Below are 22,762 nucleotides of genomic sequence, written 5' to 3'. Positions count from 1 at the left end.
TCCTGTAGGGCCTCTTATTAGTCAAACCAATCAGGCACCAGCCCACCAGTGATGCAGTCTGCAGGAACCAGCCTCCTGGGACATAGGGCAGGGAGGCCTGAGAATGCATGGATGGCAAGGGAGGGTAGCCGAGGGAAAGAAGATACCCAGCACGAGAGAATACAAGTCAGACCATTGTTCTGCTCAAACCCCTCCGGCGGTTTTCCAGACTACTCAGAGTAAAATCTAAAGTTCTCACATTGGCTCACAAGCTCTTACATTGGTCAGGTGCCTGCTTCCTAATCATTTTTGTCCTCTGGGGTTCCATTCTTTTTTGGAAGCTCAGCTATTCATTTAAACAGGTTATTATAATCCACCTGGAAATGCAAAAGATCAGAGCAGCAGAGTTTTCAGAATATCAATCCTCTACATTTTCAGAAGCAGAAGGCCCAGCATTCAATAAATGTCAATTGAGCCAATGGATAAATAAATGGATAAACGAACCCCTTTTGGGTCATAAGCTACAAGTGTCTTTTTCTTTTACTAAGAAAAGACTTTATATCTCCTTTCTTTTTTTTCCAGTCTTACTCTTTTGTTGGATATCTTTGTTGTTCTACGGTTTGTTGGACATTTTTGTTCTTCTTTGAAAACCATATAGCAATCCAGGGTTTTCTTCAGAAAGCCAGTGTAGGTCATCTGGCACCCAGACACAACTACCTTTAGGCTCCAGAGTTGAACTATGTCTACATGGTGTACCAGAATTCCGGGCCCTTGATGGAGAGAAGAAACCTCGGGTCCATCCAATGTTGGTTTCTGAAGTGTAGGGAGAGTTATTTAGTGAAATGGTCAGGTAAAAAATGCAGTTTATTCATTCTCCTATACATTTAAATTCTGACCTTATATCAAGTTAGATTTCTAGAGAACTCCGACCACATCACCATGCCCCTCACCAAGTTCCTCTCACTGAGTGCCTCCGTGCTGTGGTTTTGGCATTTATCAAAGCATTTTTCAAATGGATGCTTCTGAGTCCTATGAATGGATTTTGTGTTTGTTGAAAACATTTTTCTTGAGAATACAATGAGAAGTTTGGCTTAAATTGAGCGCGTATTCATCTATACTGTGGGATGTAATTCAGTCACAAAATGGAACAAAGTACAGATACAGGTTATGATGAGGATGTACCTTGAATGCATTATGCTTAGTGAAAGATGCCAGATACAAAAGGCCAGATATTGTGTGATCTCATTCATATGAAATATCTAGAATAGGTAAATCAATAGAGGCAGAAAGCAAACTGGCGGTTGCCAGGGGCGGGGAGGGGAGGGGGTAATGGGGACCGACTGCTTAATGGGTACAAGATTTCCTTTTGATGAGAGTATCTTTAACAAGATAGAGGTGGTGACTGCACAACTTTAGGAACGCACTAGGTATCACTCTAGATTGTACGCTTTAAAATGGTTGCTTTTATGTTTTATAAACTTCACCTCAATAACAATTTTTTTTTAATTTTTTTTTAACGTTTATTTATTTATTTTTGAGACAGAGAGAGACAGAGCATGAACGGGGGAGGGTCAGCGAGAGGGAGACACAGAATCTGAAACAGGCTCCGGGCTCTGAGCTGTCAGCACAGGGGCCCGATGCGGGGCTCGAACTCACGGACCGCGAGATCGTGACCTGAGCCGAAGTCGGCGCTCAACCGACTGAGCCACCCAGGCGCCCCCTCAATAACAATTTTAAAAATGGTGCACCTTCAATCTGAAGAGATTTGGGGTAGGCAAGGTCACAGGACATGTTAGCAGTCACTTGAAGGGTGGCCGGGGGAGGGGGTGGAGAATAGTAGTCTTTCAGTTATTCTGTGCTCCCCAAAGGGCAGAACTAGAGTGAGTGGGGGAGCATTATAAGCCATCACAAAACCCTAGAGAGATTGAAACCAATGCTGGGGGACTATTTGCCCACCATGAGATGGCTGAAAGAAGGCTCACTGAGTGCCATTGAAAGCAGAAGCCCTAGGTCCATAAAAGGAAGTGCCCTTCCCTTGTGCCTACACCCCCATCACAGATGCCTGCAACCGACCCAGGCTGTGTTCACTGCAGTTTCCAACATGAGTTTATCGTGGGTAGAAGGAATGCACAGTCTCACACAACAACCAGTGACCCCACGACTGGGGGCCTAGATCTCCAATAACATCCTCCCCCACTCAGCTTCAACTACCCTCTTCCCTGGACACAGCCTCAACTTTGACATCACCCAAAACGGTGTCACCTCTACAATCACGTACTCCAGCATCCCACTCTTTAATCGTGGCCACCTATTCTTGTAAATCTGGTGCTCAAGTATCTCACTGCGACACTTCTTCATCCTACCTCACTGAACCTTCAGGCCATTAACTAGTTCCTCTATTTCTTCTTCTGTTCTTCATTCTGTTCCGTCCTGTTGCCAAACATATCCTGTCTCCCTAACAGGGTTTTAAACCTTGCCTTCTGAGACAACTCATTCCCTTTGAGAAAAGGGGTCCTGCTCCTTATCATGAGCCCAAATCTGTATTTGTTCATCCACCGATTGATTCATTCGTTCAAAACATATTTGCTGAGTATCTACCGCGTGTCAGAAATCTGCTACATTCTAGGAACACAGCAATGAACAAGGTAATGTGTTCCTACCCTTAAGGAACCTAGAATCTAGTAGAAAAGACAAGTATGAAACAATTACACAGATTATTTAATTGTAATTAAAGGAAGGCAGAAAAATATGGGCTGAGAGATCATCGAAGAGGTGAGCTACTCTAAGGAGCCAATTGTCACGAAGGGACATTTGAGCAGAGAACCTGAAACCTGAGTAGGACAGCAGGCAAAGAATGGAGTGTGTGGCTTGGGTGTGGGTGGGGGGGGGGTAGGTTGTCCTTGATGGGGGTAGGTAACTCCAGGTGAAACAACCCAGTGTGTTCAAAGGCACCAAAGTGGGCAGACACAGCTCTCCATCCTGGATGGAATGCAATGTCTAAAGAGGCATGGTGTAAAGTGAGGCTGGGAGACAGGAAAAGACTAGATTTTGTATGACTTGTGGGCTGTGTCAGTGACTTGGGTCCACAGTCCCTCCCAGCAGCCGATTCAGAGACTGGAGACCAACGAGTTCATGGGGATTTTATCATGTAATCCAGGGATGGTGACAAGGGTCTGTTCCGAGGCTGTCCGTGGGAATAGAACACGGCTGGTTACGGGTTATTAAAAGAAGTGTTGATAGGATTTGGTACCATTGGGAGATTAGGGAGAAGAACAAAATCTCCTGGATTATAGCCACAACTCTTTTGCAGGGATGTTTGTACCCTCTTATGAATGTACCAAAACTACTGGACCATCCACTGAAAAAAGGGTGAATGTTACGGCATGCGAATTTTATCCAAATAAAATTGAATTTTTAAGAAAGAACCTACACACAGCACTAAACATAAACACGTTTATTATCAAACTTTGTGCTGGCCACATCACATACAAAATAGGTATGGCATAAGCTTAAATAAATACATACTTTAAAAAACTGTAAAATATTTTGAATCATAATTTAAAATGCTTTTTAAAACCCGTTTTAAAAACCGTTTAAAACACGGACCATATTTGCATTTCACACAGCTATTTACATCACAGTATAAATATTTACAACATTCGAACAATTTCAGAGAAAATAATAATTCATTCTATAGGTAGTCTGCTGGCAGTAGTTATTTCTCTCTCCCTTATTTTCCAGAGTTCTTTTGCCCCTTAAAATTCTCTACCGTTCTGACACTTAGCATACCTCTCTGGTTACTTAGGGCTTTGCCTTTACCAACACGCAGCCCGCATTTGTCAGAAACTTTGATTTTCAACACATGCTAAGTGAATGTACGTGTGGGAGAGTTTTGATTCTCACGTAACTTGCAAGACGGAGCGAGAAGCTTGGGCAATGGACTGGCCAAGAATTTCTCACTGCCAACGATCAGTGGGGATCCCTGAGGAATTTTAAATTCCCTGATAAATAAATACATATGCTCATTCATACTGACTTTCCTCTCTTCACGAACACTCTAACAAACAGAATAACACAATTAGGGAATAAATATTAAAAGTCTCTACTTTTCAAAAAACCCACCAGACAAATCTTTTACAAGGTGAGTCCCTATCATGGATTTAAAATCTAATGTAATACATGAGAATTATATGTGGACACGTCACCCCTGACAAACGTCTTTGGAGAAATGCTAAAGCACATCCGTATGACTACGTGTTTTTGTCAACAGAGACATTCAAAGAGTTGTACCTTCGTCTGTCTGCATTTCTGCTTTTAGCAAATCAGAACATTTGGCCCCGTGGAAGCTTTTCATCATGGAAAACCACCTACCTCTGGAAAAAGGGCTGACAGTGTATGAGTGCGTGCCATTCAGATTCTACTGTGCTGATACTAATGTTTTGAAAAGCAACGGGAACAAAAGATTTAGAACTTCACCCTGGTTAACATTATAAACAGTACTTGCCCTTTTTTGAAATAAATTTACTACAGATGGAACATTAGAAACTGTGACTGAACAAAGATCTAGGATAAGTCACTTCTACCCTGTTGCAGTCCTAATGTGTACATATTTTAGAGTCTCTATAACACATACGCTGAATTAAGAATTAGGGAAGATTGTTCTGTCGTCAATGCAAATAAAGAGAGTACAATCTCTTACGGCACTTTAAAAAGCAGTGAATCCCACAGGGAGAAAAGTGATTAAGACTGTGCTTTAGTCATCCTCGCACAGAGCATTAAGTAGGATTTCCCCGTGCACTCGCCTGGGGGCATTACAAAATTGTCATTTTTTTTCACGTTGGTGATAGAATATCTTTGGCCAAGCGGTTTCCCCTAAACTCTTGACAATATTTCAGCCCCATGACAGCAACCGTGTAATCAGCAGAGACACCGTGAGGGGCAAAAGAAAGAAGCAAGGCCACAAAATCCTGTGGTTCTCCACTGAGATCTCACAGTGAGCGGGGCGGAGAGATAGAACAGGAATTCTTGAGATCGTGGAGCCTGGGTCCCTTCACATTTGCCTGGAAGAGAATATGCTTTCCCTCCATCAGCCAGTACTTTCCAGACACAGAGAACAGCGAAGAGAAGGCTGACTCGCTGATGGCAGACTGGCCTTGCTCACTGGAGTTTGGATGGGTGAAGTCCTCATGGGTGCCTCGATCCCAGCTTAAAGGCAGCAGGTGTGGGAGGTGAGGAGGGCCAGAGACCAAAGGAGTGCTCCCTGTCCTTGCCATCTTCAGGGTATTGCTCTAGTTCCCTGGAGGAAACTGTGTTCCTGCGAACAGAGAGAGCATGCCATCAGGACGCTTAATATTCTGTATCCATAGCAACAACAAAATTCACCGTCTACCACAGACCACCGTGTTCACTATCACGGGGGAGTCCACCTATGAACCTCAAAGCCCTATTCAGTTAGGGCAGCGAAACTATTCTATATGATACTCTAATGGCGGATATAAGTCATTACACACTTGTCAAAACCTGTAAAATATACAAAGCCAAGAGAGAACACTAATATAAAGGGTGAACTTTAGCTAATAATAACGTATCAATATTGGCCCATCAATTGTAACAAAATGCCACACTAATACAGGATGTTGATAGCAAAGGAAATTGGAGGGTGAGGGAGTATGTTGGGAGTCCAGTTTCTGCTAATTTTTTTTGTAAACCTAAAACTGCCTTTAAAAATAAAGACTATTAATTAACAAAATCTATTCGGGCGGGGGGGGGGGGTGAGGGGGACCTGACCCTTCACAATTCTCACAAAGCAGAGCACAGATTCTAGAACCAGGCTGCCTAGGTTTGAATTCTGGCTATGTCACTCACTAGCTTTGAGATTTTAGGCAAGTTATTTAACTTGTCTGTCTCTCGTGTTCTTCATCTGTATAACAGGAAATACAGCAACAAGTCTCTATCTCCTAGAATTCCCAACTCAGAACAGTTTCTGGAAGATACTAAGTGCCACATAAAGGTTAGCTGTCATCATTTTTATTAATAACTTTCACAAGTGAAATGACTCAATAAAGCCCAGATCCTTGTTCCTGTCCTTCTACAAAGAAATGAAACAGTTTTCCATCCAACACCGTGAAGGTGGTGATTTTCCCCCCAGAAACTGGCAGATTTGGAGGATATGCTCTCTCAAAATCATATGTGGTTTTCAAGTCTTACCTGATTCCTTTAGACTTAAGGGGACTCAGAAGGCATCTGGTAGGATCCATCTGATTGGAGGCTTTGGCAGCTGCTGTGGAGTACGTAAAAACACTAAGTAAAGCACCGTTTTCCGACATGAACAGGGAAAAATATGTAGAATGTTCAAAGGCATGCTTTGGATAAGAATGCAACTTACCTGGCAGGAACAAATTTCTTTGCTGCAAGAAAAAGAAAACCATTAAGTTGGACTAAAAGACTCTCAGGGCCGTATTAAATGCAGAAACAATATGACTCTATCCTCCAGGGACTGCAAACCCAATGCCTTCAGGGCCCCTGTAATAATCAGAGTGCAAACACAGCTTGGGGACAGCGGGCGTGAAATGCACATTCATCCTAGGGGCCCAGCAGCTTTCTAATGCTGGCCAATAGCTACCCGCTCAGCTTGCCAAGTTCATCTCCCGTTTTTCATGAGAAGTCCCAAATCTAGATTTTACGTGAAGGTTCCTATTTTATAAATGTCAGAACTTAATTTTTAAAAATGTCGGGGCGCCTGGGTGGCGCAGTCGGTTAAGCGTCCGACTTCAGCCAGCTCACGATCTCGCGGTCCGTGAGTTCGAGCCCCGCGTCGGGCTCTGTGCTGACAGCTCAGAGCCTGGAGCCTGTTTCAGATTCTGTGTCTCCCTCTCTCTCTCTGCCCCTCCCCTGTTCATGCTCTGTCTCTCTGTGTCTCAAAAATAAATAAACGTTAAAAAAAAAAAAAATTTAAAAATGTCAAATATTCTGTAGAGCCAAACAAGCCGTGAGTGTGGCTGCGTGCGTTGGCGTATTCCCTAGGAGATTTCCCCCATTGAAGTCTGTATTCCAAATAAATGTTTTGGAGCCGTTTTAGCCACTTCCTGGGAGCACCCATCATGGCAGGCTCACTGCACCCACTCCGAGGGGAACCACAGAATTCCATGTGAATGGCACCCCCTGGAGTTGTCTGCTGTGAACACAACTAACATTTTTATTTCCTGAAACCCCTCCCACTTCAAGCTGTACTGTAAACTCTTTCCCTAGGACCACTGCTCAATTATACTGCAGTTTATTAGTGTTTCGTAACTAGAGTCTAATTACTGCCGAGATGTGCAAGAGAGAGGACACCGGCGTGGCTCGATGGGTTAAATGTCTGACTCTTGATTTCAGCTCGGGTCATGACCTCACAGTTTGCGAGCTCGAGCCCTACATCAGGCTCCATGCTCGGGATTCTCTCTCCCTCTCCCCTCTCTCTCTGCCCCCCCTCCCCCGCTTGTGCTCTCTTTCTCTCAAAATAAATAAATAAACATTAAAGAAAATGTTAGAAACGTGCAAGAGAGAACATGACTCACCAATGAGGAAAAAAAAAATACATTTTTCAAAAACATTTTTGGAGTATGTTCCCAAGCTCCCTTACCTCTCTTCCGCAGGCGTTTCAGAAGCCAGAGGACAAATGATGCTACCGTCATGAGGGAGGTCCCAGCGGCGGTGAGTCCCACAGCCAAGGGAATGCTGGACTCAGTGGGAGCTAGGGAGACAGAGGAGGGAAGAACTTTCACGAGAAGGAACCGAACGTAAAGTCTTTCTGTGCCCTTTTCTTGGCACATGGATAAGCCGTCTACTTCAATGCATGAGGGAGAGACAGGGCACTACAGCCCTCTGAGATCGACCCAAGCCACCTGCGCGGGCCTGTCTGCGGCCACGGCCAGGAGCGCCCTCACCTGCCCGGCTTGAAGAACAGAACCCACTGCGCCTGGGTCCCTACTGCGCACGCGCTCTCTTCTCCCTCCCTTGTTCTCCTTTCCCCCCTACTTTTACCTCTGGATCCGCTTTTCGCCCTCGTCGCAGTTCTACCTATTCCGCCCACGTGTCACCTCCTCGGTTCTCCCTCTATGCCCATAAAATGAAATGGTCACCAGCTTTTTCACCTTGGCAACCCCCCTGGCCTGAACGTAATGAATGGTTCCTCTCTTTCCCCTTCTTCCGTCTAGTCCCCCCAGGCAACCACCACCAATCAATGCTTCACCTTCGCAGGTAGGCGGCGTTCCGGACCAGTGTCCCGTGGCATCGCACGTCAGAGCTGCGGAGCCGTTGAGGGTCCACCCCTCAGGACACACAAACGCACACACAGCGCCAAACGCGGGCTCCCCGTCACAGCTCACGTTCATTTTTCCCAACGCTGCCAGTCCCGAACATCGTACGGCTGCAAACGACAGGCACACGCGCGGCGGTTAATAAAGATCTACTGGAAAATGTCTAACCCTGATTGAAAAGCCATCAGCAGGCGTAACTTAGACGCACTACTTAGTTTTCAGCTGGTAGCAAGTTAGGATCAAGGCCCGTGGGGCAATCGAGGTTCAGATACATCTGAAGTTTTTGACCTAGGCCCCTTAAGGTCTAAATTCAGCCCTACCTTGGCAGGAGGGGACTTCCTGCGTCCACTGGCCCTGAGATGTGCACTCGACTTGAGCTGACCCACGCAATTTGAAGCCTTCTTCACAGCTGAAGGCGCAGGAGGACTTGTAGGTGAACTCTCCAGCGGGGGAATGGGTACATGTCACAGAGCCACGCTGGGGCTGCCGGACGGCATCACACTTCACAGCTGGAACACACGAGCGAGCACATTATTAGAAATTTGTATCGGGCAGCGGCAGGTTTCGCACGTAGTCGCGTCTCCAGCCCTCCCATGGTTTTTGTGTTAAAACAAAGACAAAAACTGTACCTTCACACGTGGGCTCCTCACTGTCCCATTCGCCTGTAGGGCCACACTGGAGCTTTTTGGATCCCTTCAAGACAAACCCCTGTTCGCAGAAGAACTCACAGCTGGACCCCTTTTGGAAACTTCCAGAAGCAGCAGGAAGACAACTCACGTAGCCTCTCTCAGGGCGGGACAAGGCTTTGCACTGAAAAGCTGAGACACCAAAATCATGGTCAGAAAACATTGCGGAGGAACTGGAGGGCCCTTGGCATTTGATGAATGAACCCGGTTCATCATAGACGAAGCAACACTCAGAGGTCTCAAGGCTCTTCATGACTCCCTGGACAACTGGGAAGATGCCTGTGTTTTCTCCGAACGCCAGTCCCTTCACGGACAATGGCATTCAGTAAAGGGAGGCCTTTCACGGAACCAGTGGTTCCTGAGCACTGCTCTGACACTCGAAGGAGTTACCGTCAGGACGAAAAGGTTATGTAGTCAGAAAGCAACTGATGGGTCCTGGATGCTTACAGATGATGCCAAAATGCAAAGAAGGTAAGAAGGTAGCGCATGAAATGTGTCTGCTTTGCAGCTTGATTCGGGTCTTGTGGCTTCGTGCCACTGGAAATCATTCTGTGCTGTATCTGGCTACAAGAATACCAGTACCCGACAGCGAAAACTGCTTGCTTTCCACATTGTTGCTCTTGCTTTACAGTGAATTAAGTTTTAGTGCTTATCCGGGTACTAAGTGTGCCTCTACGTATGACGCCATCCTCGACACATTCTCATCCCTGCCAGTTATGGGCAATTTCAAGTACAGGTTGAGAAAAAGAATGTTTATGGTCAATCTTGATGTGGAGCGACTCTACCTTTACACGTTGGCTTCTCGTCGTCCCATTTCCCGGATGAGGTACACTGCAGGCGCTGGGATCCCATTAGTTCAAATCCTGCTTCACACTCAAAGGCACAAGTCGTGTTCCATGGGAAGTTTCCAGAGCTTTGGGAACAGTCCATGACTCCGTTGGCAGGATTTGTCAGAGCATCGCACTCGACCACTGGGGATTTGAAAGAGCACCATGAAATTTACAGATATGTTCGCTGCCTATTGAATTGGAGTTTATAACAGGGCGAGGAAGCAGCCTTCAAACGGCAGATCCCAAAGTCCTAAGATAAGTCTTGGGGACATGCGCGCACACAGTAAAACTTTTATGCTTTTTTATTAATACTTTCATCTTCTCTGATTGATTTATACTCTGACTATGCTGAGTGGTTTCTGGTCTACTTTACGATGTCCCTGATCTATGTTATGTAAGGTGAAAACGAAGAAAAAAACCCAGATTCTAGATCATGATTTATGTCCTGTTATGTCCTGACATACACAGGACATTCATTTATGTCAGCCCAGCGGGACCTGGAAGCCAAAAGCTTCCGTCTCTGGCCTAGAAAGATAAGACTGAGAGAGAGGGGCGCCTGGGTGGCTTAGTCAAGCCTCCGGCTCTTGATTTCAGCTCAGGTCATGATCCGGGGGCCTGAGATTGAGCCCTCCATTGGACTCTGTGCTGGGCACGGAGACTTCTTGAGATCCTCTCCCTCCCTCTCTCTCTGTCTCTCTTAAAAGATTAAAAAGACTGAAGAGAAAAATAGATATGGGGGCTGCTTGACTACCATGGTCTTAAATCCACCTCCACTGCATGAGAGAGATTAAGCAGGAGAAGATAAGTCATTACGATTTCTCAAGTGGGTTCTGCTGTTATGGGCACTCACTTACAAGTCACCAGAGCCAGAGAAGCATCCACTGCAAACATGGGATATAAACCTCTCTCAAACCAAGCAGGCACCCTATTGGCCATACATATTGGCTAAGGGAAGTCCTACTAAAAACAACCGAAAGAACTTTCCCTGGAGTCTTGGAAACGTTGTGACGTTGGATCCAAAACAAAACGAAACAAAACAAGGCAATGAAGGGTGAGTTTGAGAATGTTCTGGGCATTCGGAGAGAGATTTACCATTGCAGGCAGGAGCGGGGGCGCTCCATTCTCCCGTGGACGTGCACCGCGTGGCCTCTGTGCTGCTTGGGAGGTAGCCCTTTTCGCAGCTGACAGAGCAAAAAGAATTGTAGCTGAAGGTCCCCAGAGGGTGGGTGCAAACCAGGCTTCCATGCTCGGGGGCTTCCCGCGCTTGACAGGTCACCACTGAAAGGAGAAACCACATCAGTGCTGCTCTCTGTCATCTTGCATGAAGTGAGAAAACCCTGGAAGGTGTAACTACTGTTTACGCTTCCTATGTGCCAGGCACTATGCATTCATTCCGATCAGCCTCACCATTGAAGCTGATACCATTATTAGCCTCCTTTTGCGATGACACAGCTGGGACTCGGGGGTTTTTAACTACCTGGTCCAGGTGCCCTAAGTCAGAGTGGTAAATCTGGGCTTTGAAGCTGGTTGGGGGTGGGGTCTGACTCTGACTTCACGACCTTGGCTCTTGACCGCCACCGGGCACCACGTGGCCCAGGGAAGGGAAGACAGGCAGACCCGACGCCAGAGCCAGCTGGGACGCGGGATGGCGCTACCAACTCAAGTGAAGGCAAAGGCGACACGACGCTTACCTTGCTCGCACCTGAGTCCCTTGAAGCCGGGGTAGCACTCGCACGTGTAGTTGTTGACGGTCTCCACACACTCGCCGTGGCCACTGCAGGATGTGGGGGTACAGGCAGCTGCAGGAAACACAATCCATGGGGAGGAAGATCATTACTGTGCTTAGAATGTGTTCCTTCGCATCATGAGTGTGCCACAGAGATCATTGGCGACGTCGCCAGGGACGTGGACTGCCAGAGATCTTAATTGAAGTGCTTCACCCAATGCCAAAGCCGAGCTTTAAGCTCAACGAGGTTGGACCTTGATTGCTAATGTCAAAGAAGTAATCTCCCAAACGATGTTTTAAAGCCCTGTAGTTTAGAACGTAAAATTACCATAGCGGAGACCAATTCTTGCACACTGTCCGCACCTTGTCAAGACGCCCCCCACCCTGAAACTGCCTCCCAGGGCTGCCCCGAGCCCCGTACCTGTGTAGCACAAGGCAAGCTTCTTTTTGCTACATCTCTCATCATTCCACTTGCCCGCGTCCTTGTCTCTCTTGATGTAGATCTCCACACAGTCCTCATTGCTTTGCTTATTGTTCGGTTCACCAGGAGCCCAGTTCTTGGCTTCTTCGGTCAGAGGCTTCTGGGTCCCTATCCAGGTCCACGTATTGTTGACCTTTCTGATTCCAATCCAGTAGTAAGTTGGCGAGTAGCTCAAGATGGAGTTCAGGTACTGAATCTCTTCCTGGTTTTGAATCGCGACCAGATGCGTGTACCGTTGCTGGCAATACGCACTAGCTTCGTCGAAAGTCATGATTTCTGTGGAGGCGTTGTAAGACCAGGCTCTGCTCCCTTTAAGCAGGAGAAGCACTAAAGAGGAAAGCGTGAAAGGCATGGAATGTTTAGTCCTGCTGTGGTTTGACTCTTTTAACTGGGCTTTGCACTCTTATTTTCATCATGCGGTAGCCTTGGGGATGACTCAAGTTTTTTTCCTCTTTTCCAAAGTAAGAAAGGGGAGAGATGGAGAAACTGCCATTCACTGTGCATATCTTTGGGGACTGAGCCCCCCGCTTGATGCTCTCCCTGCACTTGCCCACCACCATCTACCAGTATATCCACTACAGTAGAATAATAATCAGAATAACTGAGCTTTCTTGAGTACTGAATATGCGCCACTAAGCACTGTCCGAGGTCCTCTCCATGCTACTGGAGCCTCACAATTCCTCTGGGAAGCAGGCCATTTATGATCAGCACTTGACACATTGGGAGGCACTAAGGGGTAAAGTAAATTGCCCTTAGCCCGGGGCAGAACACCCTGGGCGGAGAGACCGGGATGCTGCAAAACACCCTACAATGCACAGCCCCCCCCTCCCCACCATGGGGAGAAATTGTCCTGTCCAAACTGCCAATAATGTCAAGGATGAGAAACCTTGGTCTAACGAATGACATTGACTTACCAAGAGCGAGAGCAGGGAGAAGTCGTGAAGCAGTCATGACTTCCAGGGTTCTTGTCATCAAAAGATGAGTCTTGAAATGCCTTGCTGGGCGAAAAAGTACAACATTCATTACAGAAAGAAATCTTAGGTAGCCAGTCACTGAGCTCATTCTACAATGATGTTTTCAGCAGCAGCAGATTTTAGGTAAAAGATAACAGCGCTCCCATCTTTGTTTCAAAGAAGTCGATGGGAATGAATGCCTACGCAAGTTAAGATTTTCATCGTTTAGGTGCAAGAGAAAAGCCAGATTTTAACGAAGTCTGAATACAACAAGAACCTGCCCAGGCCGTTTATCCAAAGGCTCTCTGCCTATCTGTTCATATGGATAATCTTGTTTCATGGCCTTACGCTGCACTTACTGTTTTGTGAGGCGGTGGCGTCCGCGTCTGACTCCTCGTGTCGCTGGCTGCTTCTGTCTTGTGCCACTTGGCAGTTCTGGGTGAAGTCAGCCAAGAACAGCAGAGCAGTGCTCCTGCGGCAGGCCCTTTATAGGGGCGCTGGCTTCCTGTGAGTAATAGGAGGATGTATCCAAACCCAGGAGACAGGAATTCCCCAGTAGCATCCAAAAAGTTTCCCGGGAATGTCCATAACGCCAAAAAATTACAGTGATGTCAGAAACCCTGGGCCTCCAAGCTAATTCGCCTCTGTTCATACCATTTTTAAAACATTTTTTTTAACGTGTATTTATTTTTGAGAGAGGGAGAGGAAGCATGAGCGGGGGAGGGCCAGAGAGAGAGGGAGACACAGAATCCGAAGCAGGCTCCGGGCTCTGAGCTGTCAGCACAAAGCCCGACGCGGGGCTCGAACCCGTGAACCGTGAGATCATGACCTGAGCCAACTCGGAGGCATAACCGACTGAGCCACCCAGACGCCCCTCATGCTTTTTTATTTTATGTGAATCCTATTAATATGGCACAAATGGGGAGGAATTAATTCTAATAACATAAACTGATGTCTTTAAAAAGTTTAAAAACTTTGCTATCAGCAGCATCTCTCGTGTAATTGTGGTAGTAACCAGGATTTCACAAACGCAGGCAAACTCAGACTTAGTTTTATGATCTGTGGACCACTATTCTTAATTTTCTCACGTGTGGCTGTCAGTAGTGGGCCACCAATGTTTTTTCTCTCTCTCTCTCTCACCTACCAATTCAACTCATTTTAAGGTACCTGTCTCACGGAGGTACCTGTCACAAGGTATCTGTTAACCTAATTCTGTGCATAGTTATAGCTAAATTACTAGAAATAATATCTCCTAATAAATTAGCTAGTATAGCTAAATTACTAGAAATAAATGTTTGACATATTTTGTTTCTTAAAAATAAGATGAATGGGGGCGCCTGGGTGGCGCAGTCGGTTAAGCATCCGACTTCAGCCAGGTCATGATCTCGCGGTCTGGGAGTTCGAGCCCCGCATCAGGCTCTGGGCTGATGGCTCAGAGCCTGGAGCCTGCTTCCGATTCTGTGTCTCCCTCTCTCTCTGCCTCTCCCCCGTTCATGCTCTGTCTCTCTCTGTCCCAAAAATAAATAAACGTTGGAAAAAAAAATTAAAAAAAAAAATAAGATGAATGGGAAACAGATTTCGATGTCCATGTCTGGAAAACATTTATTCATGATTTCTTCAGTGAAAAAAAAAAAAGAAGATGAAAGCTATATGTACTCGTATTTAATTGACTCAAATTTTGTTTAAAACTTTTAAGCTATGAATGTGCCAAAAATAACAAAACTGTACCAAAATGTTAACAGTGACTATCTCTGGATGGCAAGATTGGGAGGAAGTTTGATATTCTTCATGACTATTTTCAACAATTTTTGCAATGGCCCTCTATTACTTTTACAGTAAGTATAGCACCGTTTAAAGAATCCTGTGTCCAAATGCAAATGAAGGAGACATAAATGATATCATTTATTCTGCTTTCCATACTGACATTTCTCTGGGGGTGACGGAATGCCCCCAGCTCCGCATCTTGTCTAATTTAAATGCTGGAGACGGTAAGTGGGGATCACTTGAATTTCCATAGGAAAACTTGTTGACCTCTACACCCACTTTCCAGAAGATCCCAATTTCAAAGCAAATTCTCTCTGTGGCTTAATTTACATCGAGAGAACTTCCGGAGAGAGAGCCCCAATAGCAGAAGGGGGGATAAGAGACATAAAAAGGGGAATAAATTTGGCAGGAAAGGTAATTGATCCCCAGAGGCCTGATATTCCAAACCTACTCACCCCTATGGTTATCTTGCATCCACCCAGAATATGCCCCTGAGGTTGGGCGAGCAAACCGGGCACCTGAGTACTGGGGGCTAAGAGGCTCTCCTCAGGCTCAGAGGGTTGCTGCAGAGGCCGTGAGCAGACCCAGCCTCCCTCTCATGGAGAGACCTCAGCACAGTGAGGGGCAGGAGGGGGGTGACGGCGACTGTCAGGATCTCATGAGGGCGCCCACTTGCTGGAGATGGAAGACGAGTTGAAGGAATTGGGGGAGAGTTGAGTAGCCAGGGTTGTTGGGTATTATCCCACCCCACACACACACACAAATAAACCTAATTTCTCTGAGCAACAGGCTTATTAGAGGTGCCTCTAGGCCCCATCGAGTCTCCCAGGCTCTGAAGATGCTGTTGCTGTCCAGAGACTTCTCGGTTCCAACTCTGGCTCCTTTACAGCCTCCACACTGGGGAGGCTGAGAGAAGGGGAAAGAAGGCAGTGCAAACACGGGCACACCCCAGGCTGCACCACCACAGCTCTGTCGTCTGTGAGGTGCCACACTTGGCTTCTTCATCCCTTTTCCTGGAAGTTGCTTGTCCTCTGCTCTCCAGCCTTTAATGGGCATCAAGGACTTTACCCACTTTTCCTTCTGTGCCCAGACTCGTTCTCACTTTTATGGAAAAGAGGCATCCCTGAGGGAGCGAGAGAGAGAGCCAGAAAAATGATATGGGGGTTCCTGAGACCAATGTTCCAATTTCATCCAGAGCCATCCTGTACACTATCAATAGCTGGGGACAGATAAAAACTACGGGCAGGAGACTATTGGGCTTAATAGAAGGCAGCACCGGCCAGAACCACATGGGACAAGACCAACTTTCAAGGCGTGGCTTTAGCTTTGGGTCCTCACTGCTGAAGTGAACCGCCAGGCAAGGGCAGCGGCCTCCCTGACACTTTGGGTTGGTTCCCTCCCTGCTGAGCCCTATTGCTGAACACTGATTTTTTCAAAAACCTTGCCGACTTCTCTTCCCACGTTCTACTCTGCCAACACCTGGTGTGCTTCCATACAGTCTAAGTCAGGGAGGAGAGATCCCAATATAGATACAGTTCTGTTTACAGAATTCAAATGTGATGTTTCTTGCACACCCAAAATTGCTAAACGAAATTAAGAAGATCATGGCACAAAATGGCATTTCTTGTTTGATCCAAACATAAGCCTATTTGATGGAAAGTTGGTCAGGCTCCCTCCAAATTGGTTCCCCGGGAGGGCACGTTCACTCAATTGCAGTTTATAGCTCTCTTAGAACAGCTGGGTCAGGCAGGAGCCCTGGGCTCTCTCTCCGCCTGAGCTCCCGCACCTGGGAGGAGAGTGGGGCTCGGAGACTTCTTTCATAGGAAGGAGGCTCACCGCGTAGTTTGTCTAAAATGCACGCCTTCAGGTCCAACATTCAGAGACACCGACTCATTGGGTCTGGATGGGACCCAGGAACCTGCACTTTCAATGAACATCTCAGGTGATTTTGATGCAGACGCCCAAACCCCACCCCACTTAGAGATATAATGGCCCAGGGCCACCTAATTCAGGAGAGAATATCAAGAAAGTCTTATGGCTGGTGCTCAGTTGTTAGGTACCAGAATCTTGACCGGAGTGTCACTGTAGTTCAGACACCTTCTCTGCTGGAAGGCTAGAGGCCCCGTTTGTAACAGTGCTGGGCAAAAACGAGGAATATCTGGGATGAGTGAATGCTTGGAATTCTTATACGTGGAAAATCGGTGGGCTTTCACCAAGGAAAGAGAACGCTGCTAAAGAAATAACGTGAGTAATATAGATCTTCACTTATTCTCCTCCTCTTGTTCCAAAGGACCCTGTAATTCTACTGATTCCCCCCCTTGGAACTTCCTACACGATTCTGAGACTTACAATTTTAATGTGTTTCCTTGCTTCCTATTTGGCAACGCTTTATCTTGAGGTTTCCGCTTACTGTTTTGGGATCTAAGAACGAACTAATGGGAATATCTTCAAAATGAGCCAACCCTGGTGAATTTCCAAAGCGGAAAGGAACAAGTGTAGGCAGCCTGGTGAATTGACAGAGCTTTTCCTGAGTGTAGCCAGACTGTTTGCCGACGCTGGTTAAGAGACCGAGGAAAATGCCCCTGGAGTTTAGAAAAGTCCCCTTGCTTGTTTTCCTTGGCCACCATGCTGCTTGTTTTGTGACACAGAGGTTTCCTAAAGGACTATTCTTAGCTTGGCACTCGGTGTTTCACATCAGAAAAGTTGGGGTCGGGTCACTTTTTGACTGGCAAGAGATTGCTGTTCGATGCTAGTTAGCTCTGTGACTTGAAGCAAGCTCTTTGTCTCTTTAAGCCTCAGGTTTCCCATCTGAGAACCAAAGGTGTTTGGCGACCATCCCTGCTGGCTATAGTATCACGTAATGTTATAATTTCAGTTTAATTAAATGTAAACCTCAGATTTAAGTCTTTCTATATTTATTTAACTTAAATTTAAAATCTGAATCCAAACTTAAATTGACATCCGAATGCTCATTATTCTTAGCTAATAATTAATAACGATGCCACATATAAAGTGCCTACTGTGTACCAGGTGCTTTACTCCACACAGAGTTCACAAGATAAAAGGCAGGCATTATCAAGTTCATTTTACAGAGGATGAAACACAGACCCAGAGAGGTTAGACAACATGCCTGTGTTTTTTCTCAGTTACTAAATGGTCAGCAGGGATTCAAATCCATGTCTGTGTTACTCTAAAGACCAAGTCTTTTGTGTTCATTCCTTGCCTGCTCAGACTGCAACCCCAGAGGGAAATCTACTTTAGTTCTCATGTGAAAAATACGTTAAAGCAACCTTTTTCACTTCCTATACCCTTAGCTGGCCCTGTGAGTTCAGTGTCTTAGGTTGGGTTCCTTTCAAGGTAGACCCTAAGACAAGGATGTGGGTGAAAGTCATTTATTTGGGAGGTGATCCCAGGAAGCATAGTAGATGAGTGAGGAAGTAAGACAGGGAAAGGAAGGAGCCTAGTGCAGGGTGGGCTAATGAGCAGGTTATCACTGTGTGAACAAGGCCTCACCCCACCAGTGAACTCTGGGACATACCTAAGAATAGCGCTAAGGAGGGGTGATGGAGCTGGGGTGGACCCACCAATTCCACTTTGTCATTGGCTGAGGGCTGATCCCGGGAGGACGGGGTTAATTCCCCTGCACTTCCAAGGGGATTCCTGAGGCCACACAAAGTCTCCCACAAAGAGTGGCAGGTGCTTGCAGGTGGAAATGACATGATCTTCTGTATGCTGCGTTGGGACAAGATGGGTGTGTTCGTTTCCTATCACTGCTGTAACAAGTGACTACAAATTTATTTTGCATCGTTTCTGTAGGTCACAAGTATGGTTGATGGTTTCTCTGCTCTGGGTTTCACACTGTCAAAATCAAAATGTAGCCAGTTGGGCTCATCTTGGGAAATCTTGGGAAGAATCTATTTCCATGGTCATTCAGACGGTTGACAGAATCCAGTTTTGGGGGGGTTGAGGAACAGAGGTCTCTGTTTCCTTGCCGGCTGTCAGTCAGGAGTCCTCCTCAGCTTCTAGGGGCCACCTGCATCACCGGGCTCATGACCCCTTCACCTTCCAAACCCGGCGGTGGCTGAGCCCATCGCTTCAAATCCCTCCGACTTCTTCTTCTGCCTCATTGCTCTTCTGGCCACCACTCTGCTGCCTCTCTCTGCTGTTTCTGCTTCTGCAGAGCAGATAATCCGGGATAATTTCCCTAGTTTAGGTTCTGTTTGTTCATAACCTCAATTCCATCTGCGAAAACCTTTCCCAGCAGTACCTCGGTTAGTGTTTGATTGGATAGTGAGGGGACAGTAATCGGGGGATGAGGACACCTTCAGCATTCTACCTACCACAGTAGGGACTAAATCACAGAGATGCAACCTGGGAAGTAGGTGAATGGCTAGCCTAAATTAGCACCAGTGGGCTGAAGTTAATTCTGTGGTGATGCTGTCTGGTTTGGTGCTTATTACATCTCCTCTGCTTAGAAGTTGGACTAATCCCCTGAATCCATGGATGGTCCAGACCTTTAAGTAGGAATTAAAGATACAAAGTACAGCAGATACTGTTGTGTCCCCCACCATGTGCCCTTGGCAGTCATCTTTCCTGAATCACACAACCCCGGGAGTTCTTATATCACACTCACTTCTTCACTCTGCGAACTGATGTCCCGTCCACAGACACTTCGTTTTGTCCGCCCTACTACTTGAATAAAAATTATGATCATGCACCCAGTAACCCTGTTACTTGGTCACTTCACACCAGAGGCAGCACTAAGAACTTTAAATATACCATGTCATGTGATCATCATAACATCAGGAATTAGGTAGTACTGTCCCCGTTTTACAGCTGAGGACGTTAAGGCTTAGACGGTTTAAATAACTTGCCCAAACAAGGGAAATAAAAGCAAAAATAAACTGTTGGGACTTCATCAAAATAAAAAGCTTCTGCACAGTGAAGGAAATAATCAATGAAATGAAAAGGCAGTCTGCTGAATGGGAGAAGATATTTGCAAGTGACATATGTGATAAAGGGTTAGTATCCAAAATTTACAAAGAACTTACGCAACTCAACACCACAAAACCAAATAATCCATTTTAAAAATGGGTAGAAGAAATGAACAGACATTTCTCCAAAGAAGATATCCAGATGGCCAACAGACACATGGAAAGATGCTCAACATCACTCACCATCAGGGAAATGCAAATCAAAACCACAATGAGATATCACCTCACACCTGTCGGAATGGGTAAAATCAAAGACACAAGAAACAGTAAGTGTTGGCAAGGATGTGGAGGAAAAGGAAAGCCTTTGTACTGTTGGTGGGAATGCAAACTGGTGCAGCCACTCTGAAAAACACTATGGAGATTCCTCAAAACGTAAAAAATAGAACTACCCTACATCCAATAATCACACTACTGGGTATTTACCCAAAAAATGTAAAAACACTAATTCAAAGGGATACATGCACCCCAATATTTATAGCAGCATTATTTACAATAGCCAAATTATAGAAGCAGCCCAAGTGTCCATCGGTAGTTGAATGGATAAAGAAGTGGTACATATATACAATGGAATATTATTCAGTCATAAAGAAGAATGACCTCTTACCATTTGCAAGGACACGGATGAAGCTAGAGAGTATAATGCTAAACAAAATAAGTCAGTCAGAGAAAGACAAATACCATATGATTCACTCAAATGTGGAATTTAAGAACTGAAAGGAGCAAAGGGAAAAAAGAGAGAGCAAGAAACCAAGAAACAGACCCTTAACTATAGAGAATAAACTGATGGTTAGCAGAGGGGAGATGGGTGAGGGGATGGGGGAAATAGGTGATGGGGATGAAGAAGTACACTTGTTATGATAAGCACTGGGTGATGTATGGAAATGTTGAATCCCTATCTTATACATTTGAAACTAAGATAACCCTGTATGTTAACTACATAGTAATTAGATGGATAGATGGATGGATAGATGGATAGATGGATGGATAGATGGATAGATGGATGGATAGATGGATAGATGGATGGATAGATAGATAGATAGATAGATAGATAGATAGATAGATAGATAGATGATAGATAACTTGCCTAAGATCTCATAGCCTGTGAGCGGTAGAACTAACACCCAAACCAGGCCTATCCAACTTCTACGTGTATGTTCTTGGCTACCACTCTGCCTCTGCTGTAATTACCCCGATGATTGCTGTTTTAAAAACCCTGCTGCACGGGATCACTGGGGAGCCCTGCTATGTCAGATGTGGCAGTGGATGCTAGGTCCGAGATCACCACCAAGGATCTAAAGGGGAAGTAGCAAGTTGCGGAGGAGGCGGTGGAATGAGGAGATGTGCCTGCTGGTGGGAGCGCTAATGAAGAAAGTAGGGGCAGAACGTAGATGGAGAGGAAGAAGAGGAGGAAAGCGATAGAGAGGAAGGGGATAGAGAGGAAGAAAGGGGAGGAGGTAGGTGATGGAGGAGGTAGGTGATGGAGGAGGAAGGCGATGGAGAGGAAGGGCATAGAGAGGAAGGGGAAGGAGAGGAAGATGAGAAATGAGAGGTAGTTATGGGCAAGCGGGCACTAAGGGTGCTGAGGATGATGATGCCTGATACCATGAAGCAGAAGACCGATGAGGAGGACTAGTCTGCACAAAGGGAAAGTTAAACTAAAAATAAATGAAAAATAAGTAAATAAATAAATGACGGGAAAGCTGCCATGACCCCTTCCGCGTGGATGCCCCATGTCAGGATCCGAACGTGGGCACCAGGGGAGGACAGAAGAACCAATATTCCCAGGGCCCTGCTTTTTCTCTTGAAGGTGCTTTAAAAAGGGAAATGGTTTGCAATTTGTAGTCTTATAGTTTTTTTTTTTTATAGTTTTGTACCTGTTGTGAGGGGTCAGCCATTTTTAAGGATCTGGGATGATCTAACCCGCCTTCAGCGTGTTTTCTGTCCTACTTCCGACTCTACCTATGGTGTGACCACGTTTGCTGTAATCTCGAAGTAGAAAAATAAAACTTGTAAAAAAAAAAAAAAAAAGGCAACAGCAACAAATCCTGTTCCGAGTATTCCAGGAAATTTTTGTGTGTTTATACCTAGTGGTACTATCAGTAGTTGGTTGGTATAAAGTGGTTAATGAGGCCAAAGAGAAAGCTTTCCTCTTCTTCTTCTTCTTCTTCTTCTTCTTCTTCTTCTTCTTCCTCTTCCTCTTCCTCTTCCTCTTCCTCTTCTTCCTCTTCCTCTTCCTCTTCCTCTTCCTCTTCTTCTTCTTCCTTTTCCTCTTCTTCCTCTTCTTCTTCTTCTTCTTTTGTTTTTGATATAAACTGGCTGCTTATCTTTTGGCGTGTGTGTTGTATATGTGAATCACTGTTGGCCAATGATAAATTGGAACTTCATGGTCCTAAAAAAGAGAGGTATGGAAGGACTGATTTATTACGTGGGGTCCTTTGCCAATAGGTTGATGTTTGCCATCATCCTGTTTTATTTCCTGTCCATTAGTTGCTGGTGTCAAATTTTTACTGAAAAATGGGGGTCATTCTGGACCTCGTAATGATGACTTCTCATACAGCATTGTATTTTCTGTTGCATCCCCAGCCCCCAACTCAGCCCGGCTTTTAGTAAATGGTCACAGATATGTGTTGAATTAATAAATGAACGAATTCACTCGAACTGTAAAACGTTTGCTCTTGTGTCCTAATTGTGCATTTCACAACAGTGGGTGTCCCAGGGAGGAAGTGTTCTTTCTACTTTAATTTTGTGCGGTGTAAAGACAGAAAACCATATGGGAAAAAGCTACCCGCCTCAATATCTCCTAGTACCAACCTGAGTGCCAACTTGGAGAAGCTAAGTGAGAAGTTTGAGGAGCCTTTTCCACAACCCTGTTCATGCTGAGTGCCTGCCTATAGTCAGATCACAGAAGAGCAAGGAACAGTTCTTACGGGGGATGCGTCACGCTGAAAATAATGAGGCTCAAATATTATGTGTTTTTATATTTGAAAGCAGTAGAAGATTTTTCTCAATAAGGAATTGTTCTGACCCGTAGCATTTGCAAACCCTTTTAAAA

At 45.7% G+C, this 22,762-nt stretch overlaps 1 protein-coding gene and 1 pseudogene across 2 annotated transcripts; one reads left to right on the top strand and one right to left on the bottom strand.

The window, feature by feature from the left end:
- Positions 1 to 3,418: 3,418 nt before the first annotated feature.
- SELE (selectin E) lies at positions 3,419 to 13,397 on the bottom strand. Of its 2 annotated transcripts, none has more exons than XM_086693284.1 (13): positions 13,312 to 13,397; positions 12,914 to 12,997; positions 11,940 to 12,326; positions 11,484 to 11,591; positions 10,885 to 11,070; positions 9,748 to 9,933; positions 8,906 to 9,094; positions 8,597 to 8,785; positions 8,210 to 8,386; positions 7,601 to 7,711; positions 6,365 to 6,386; positions 6,187 to 6,259; positions 3,419 to 5,293 (listed from the first exon to the last, which is right to left on the bottom strand). In XM_086693284.1, the coding sequence occupies exons 2-12, from the start codon at positions 12,969 to 12,971 to the stop codon at positions 6,202 to 6,204; spliced, it is 1,671 nt and encodes a 556-aa protein (XP_086549410.1). In that variant the 5' UTR covers positions 12,972 to 12,997; positions 13,312 to 13,397; the 3' UTR covers positions 3,419 to 5,293; positions 6,187 to 6,201. The 2 variants fall into 2 exon arrangements, with proteins under 2 accessions (XP_086549410.1, XP_025782004.1); XM_025926219.2 differs by having other exon boundaries at positions 12,914 to 12,993; positions 13,312 to 13,396.
- A 7,557-nt stretch (positions 13,398 to 20,954) lies between these two features.
- Positions 20,955 to 21,386, top strand: LOC112863105 (prothymosin alpha-like; annotated as a pseudogene).
- Positions 21,387 to 22,762: the final 1,376 nt, after the last annotated feature.

This window comes from Puma concolor, chromosome E4, assembly GCF_028749965.1.
Source record: "Puma concolor isolate L17-30 chromosome E4, mPumCon1.1.hap2, whole genome shotgun sequence".
In the NCBI taxonomy this organism is placed as follows: Eukaryota; Metazoa; Chordata; class Mammalia; order Carnivora; family Felidae; genus Puma; species Puma concolor.
This window is presented reverse-complemented; position numbering and strand designations above follow the sequence as displayed.

What these genes read in the sequence shown, in the direction of transcription:
- SELE (XM_086693284.1), bottom strand. Translation starts at nt 12,971, where the DNA reads ATGACAAGAACCCTGGAAGTCATGACTGCTTCACGACTTCTCCCTGCT. An exon ending in CGAGAAGCCAACGTGTAAAG is followed by an intron (nt 9,095 to 9,747) that starts GTAGAGTCGCTC and finishes TTGGTGTCTCAG; the next exon opens with CTTTTCAGTGCAAAGCCTTG. An exon ending in TGAGGAGCCCACGTGTGAAG is followed by an intron (nt 8,786 to 8,905) that starts GTACAGTTTTTG and finishes CGTGTGTTCCAG; the next exon opens with CTGTGAAGTGTGATGCCGTC.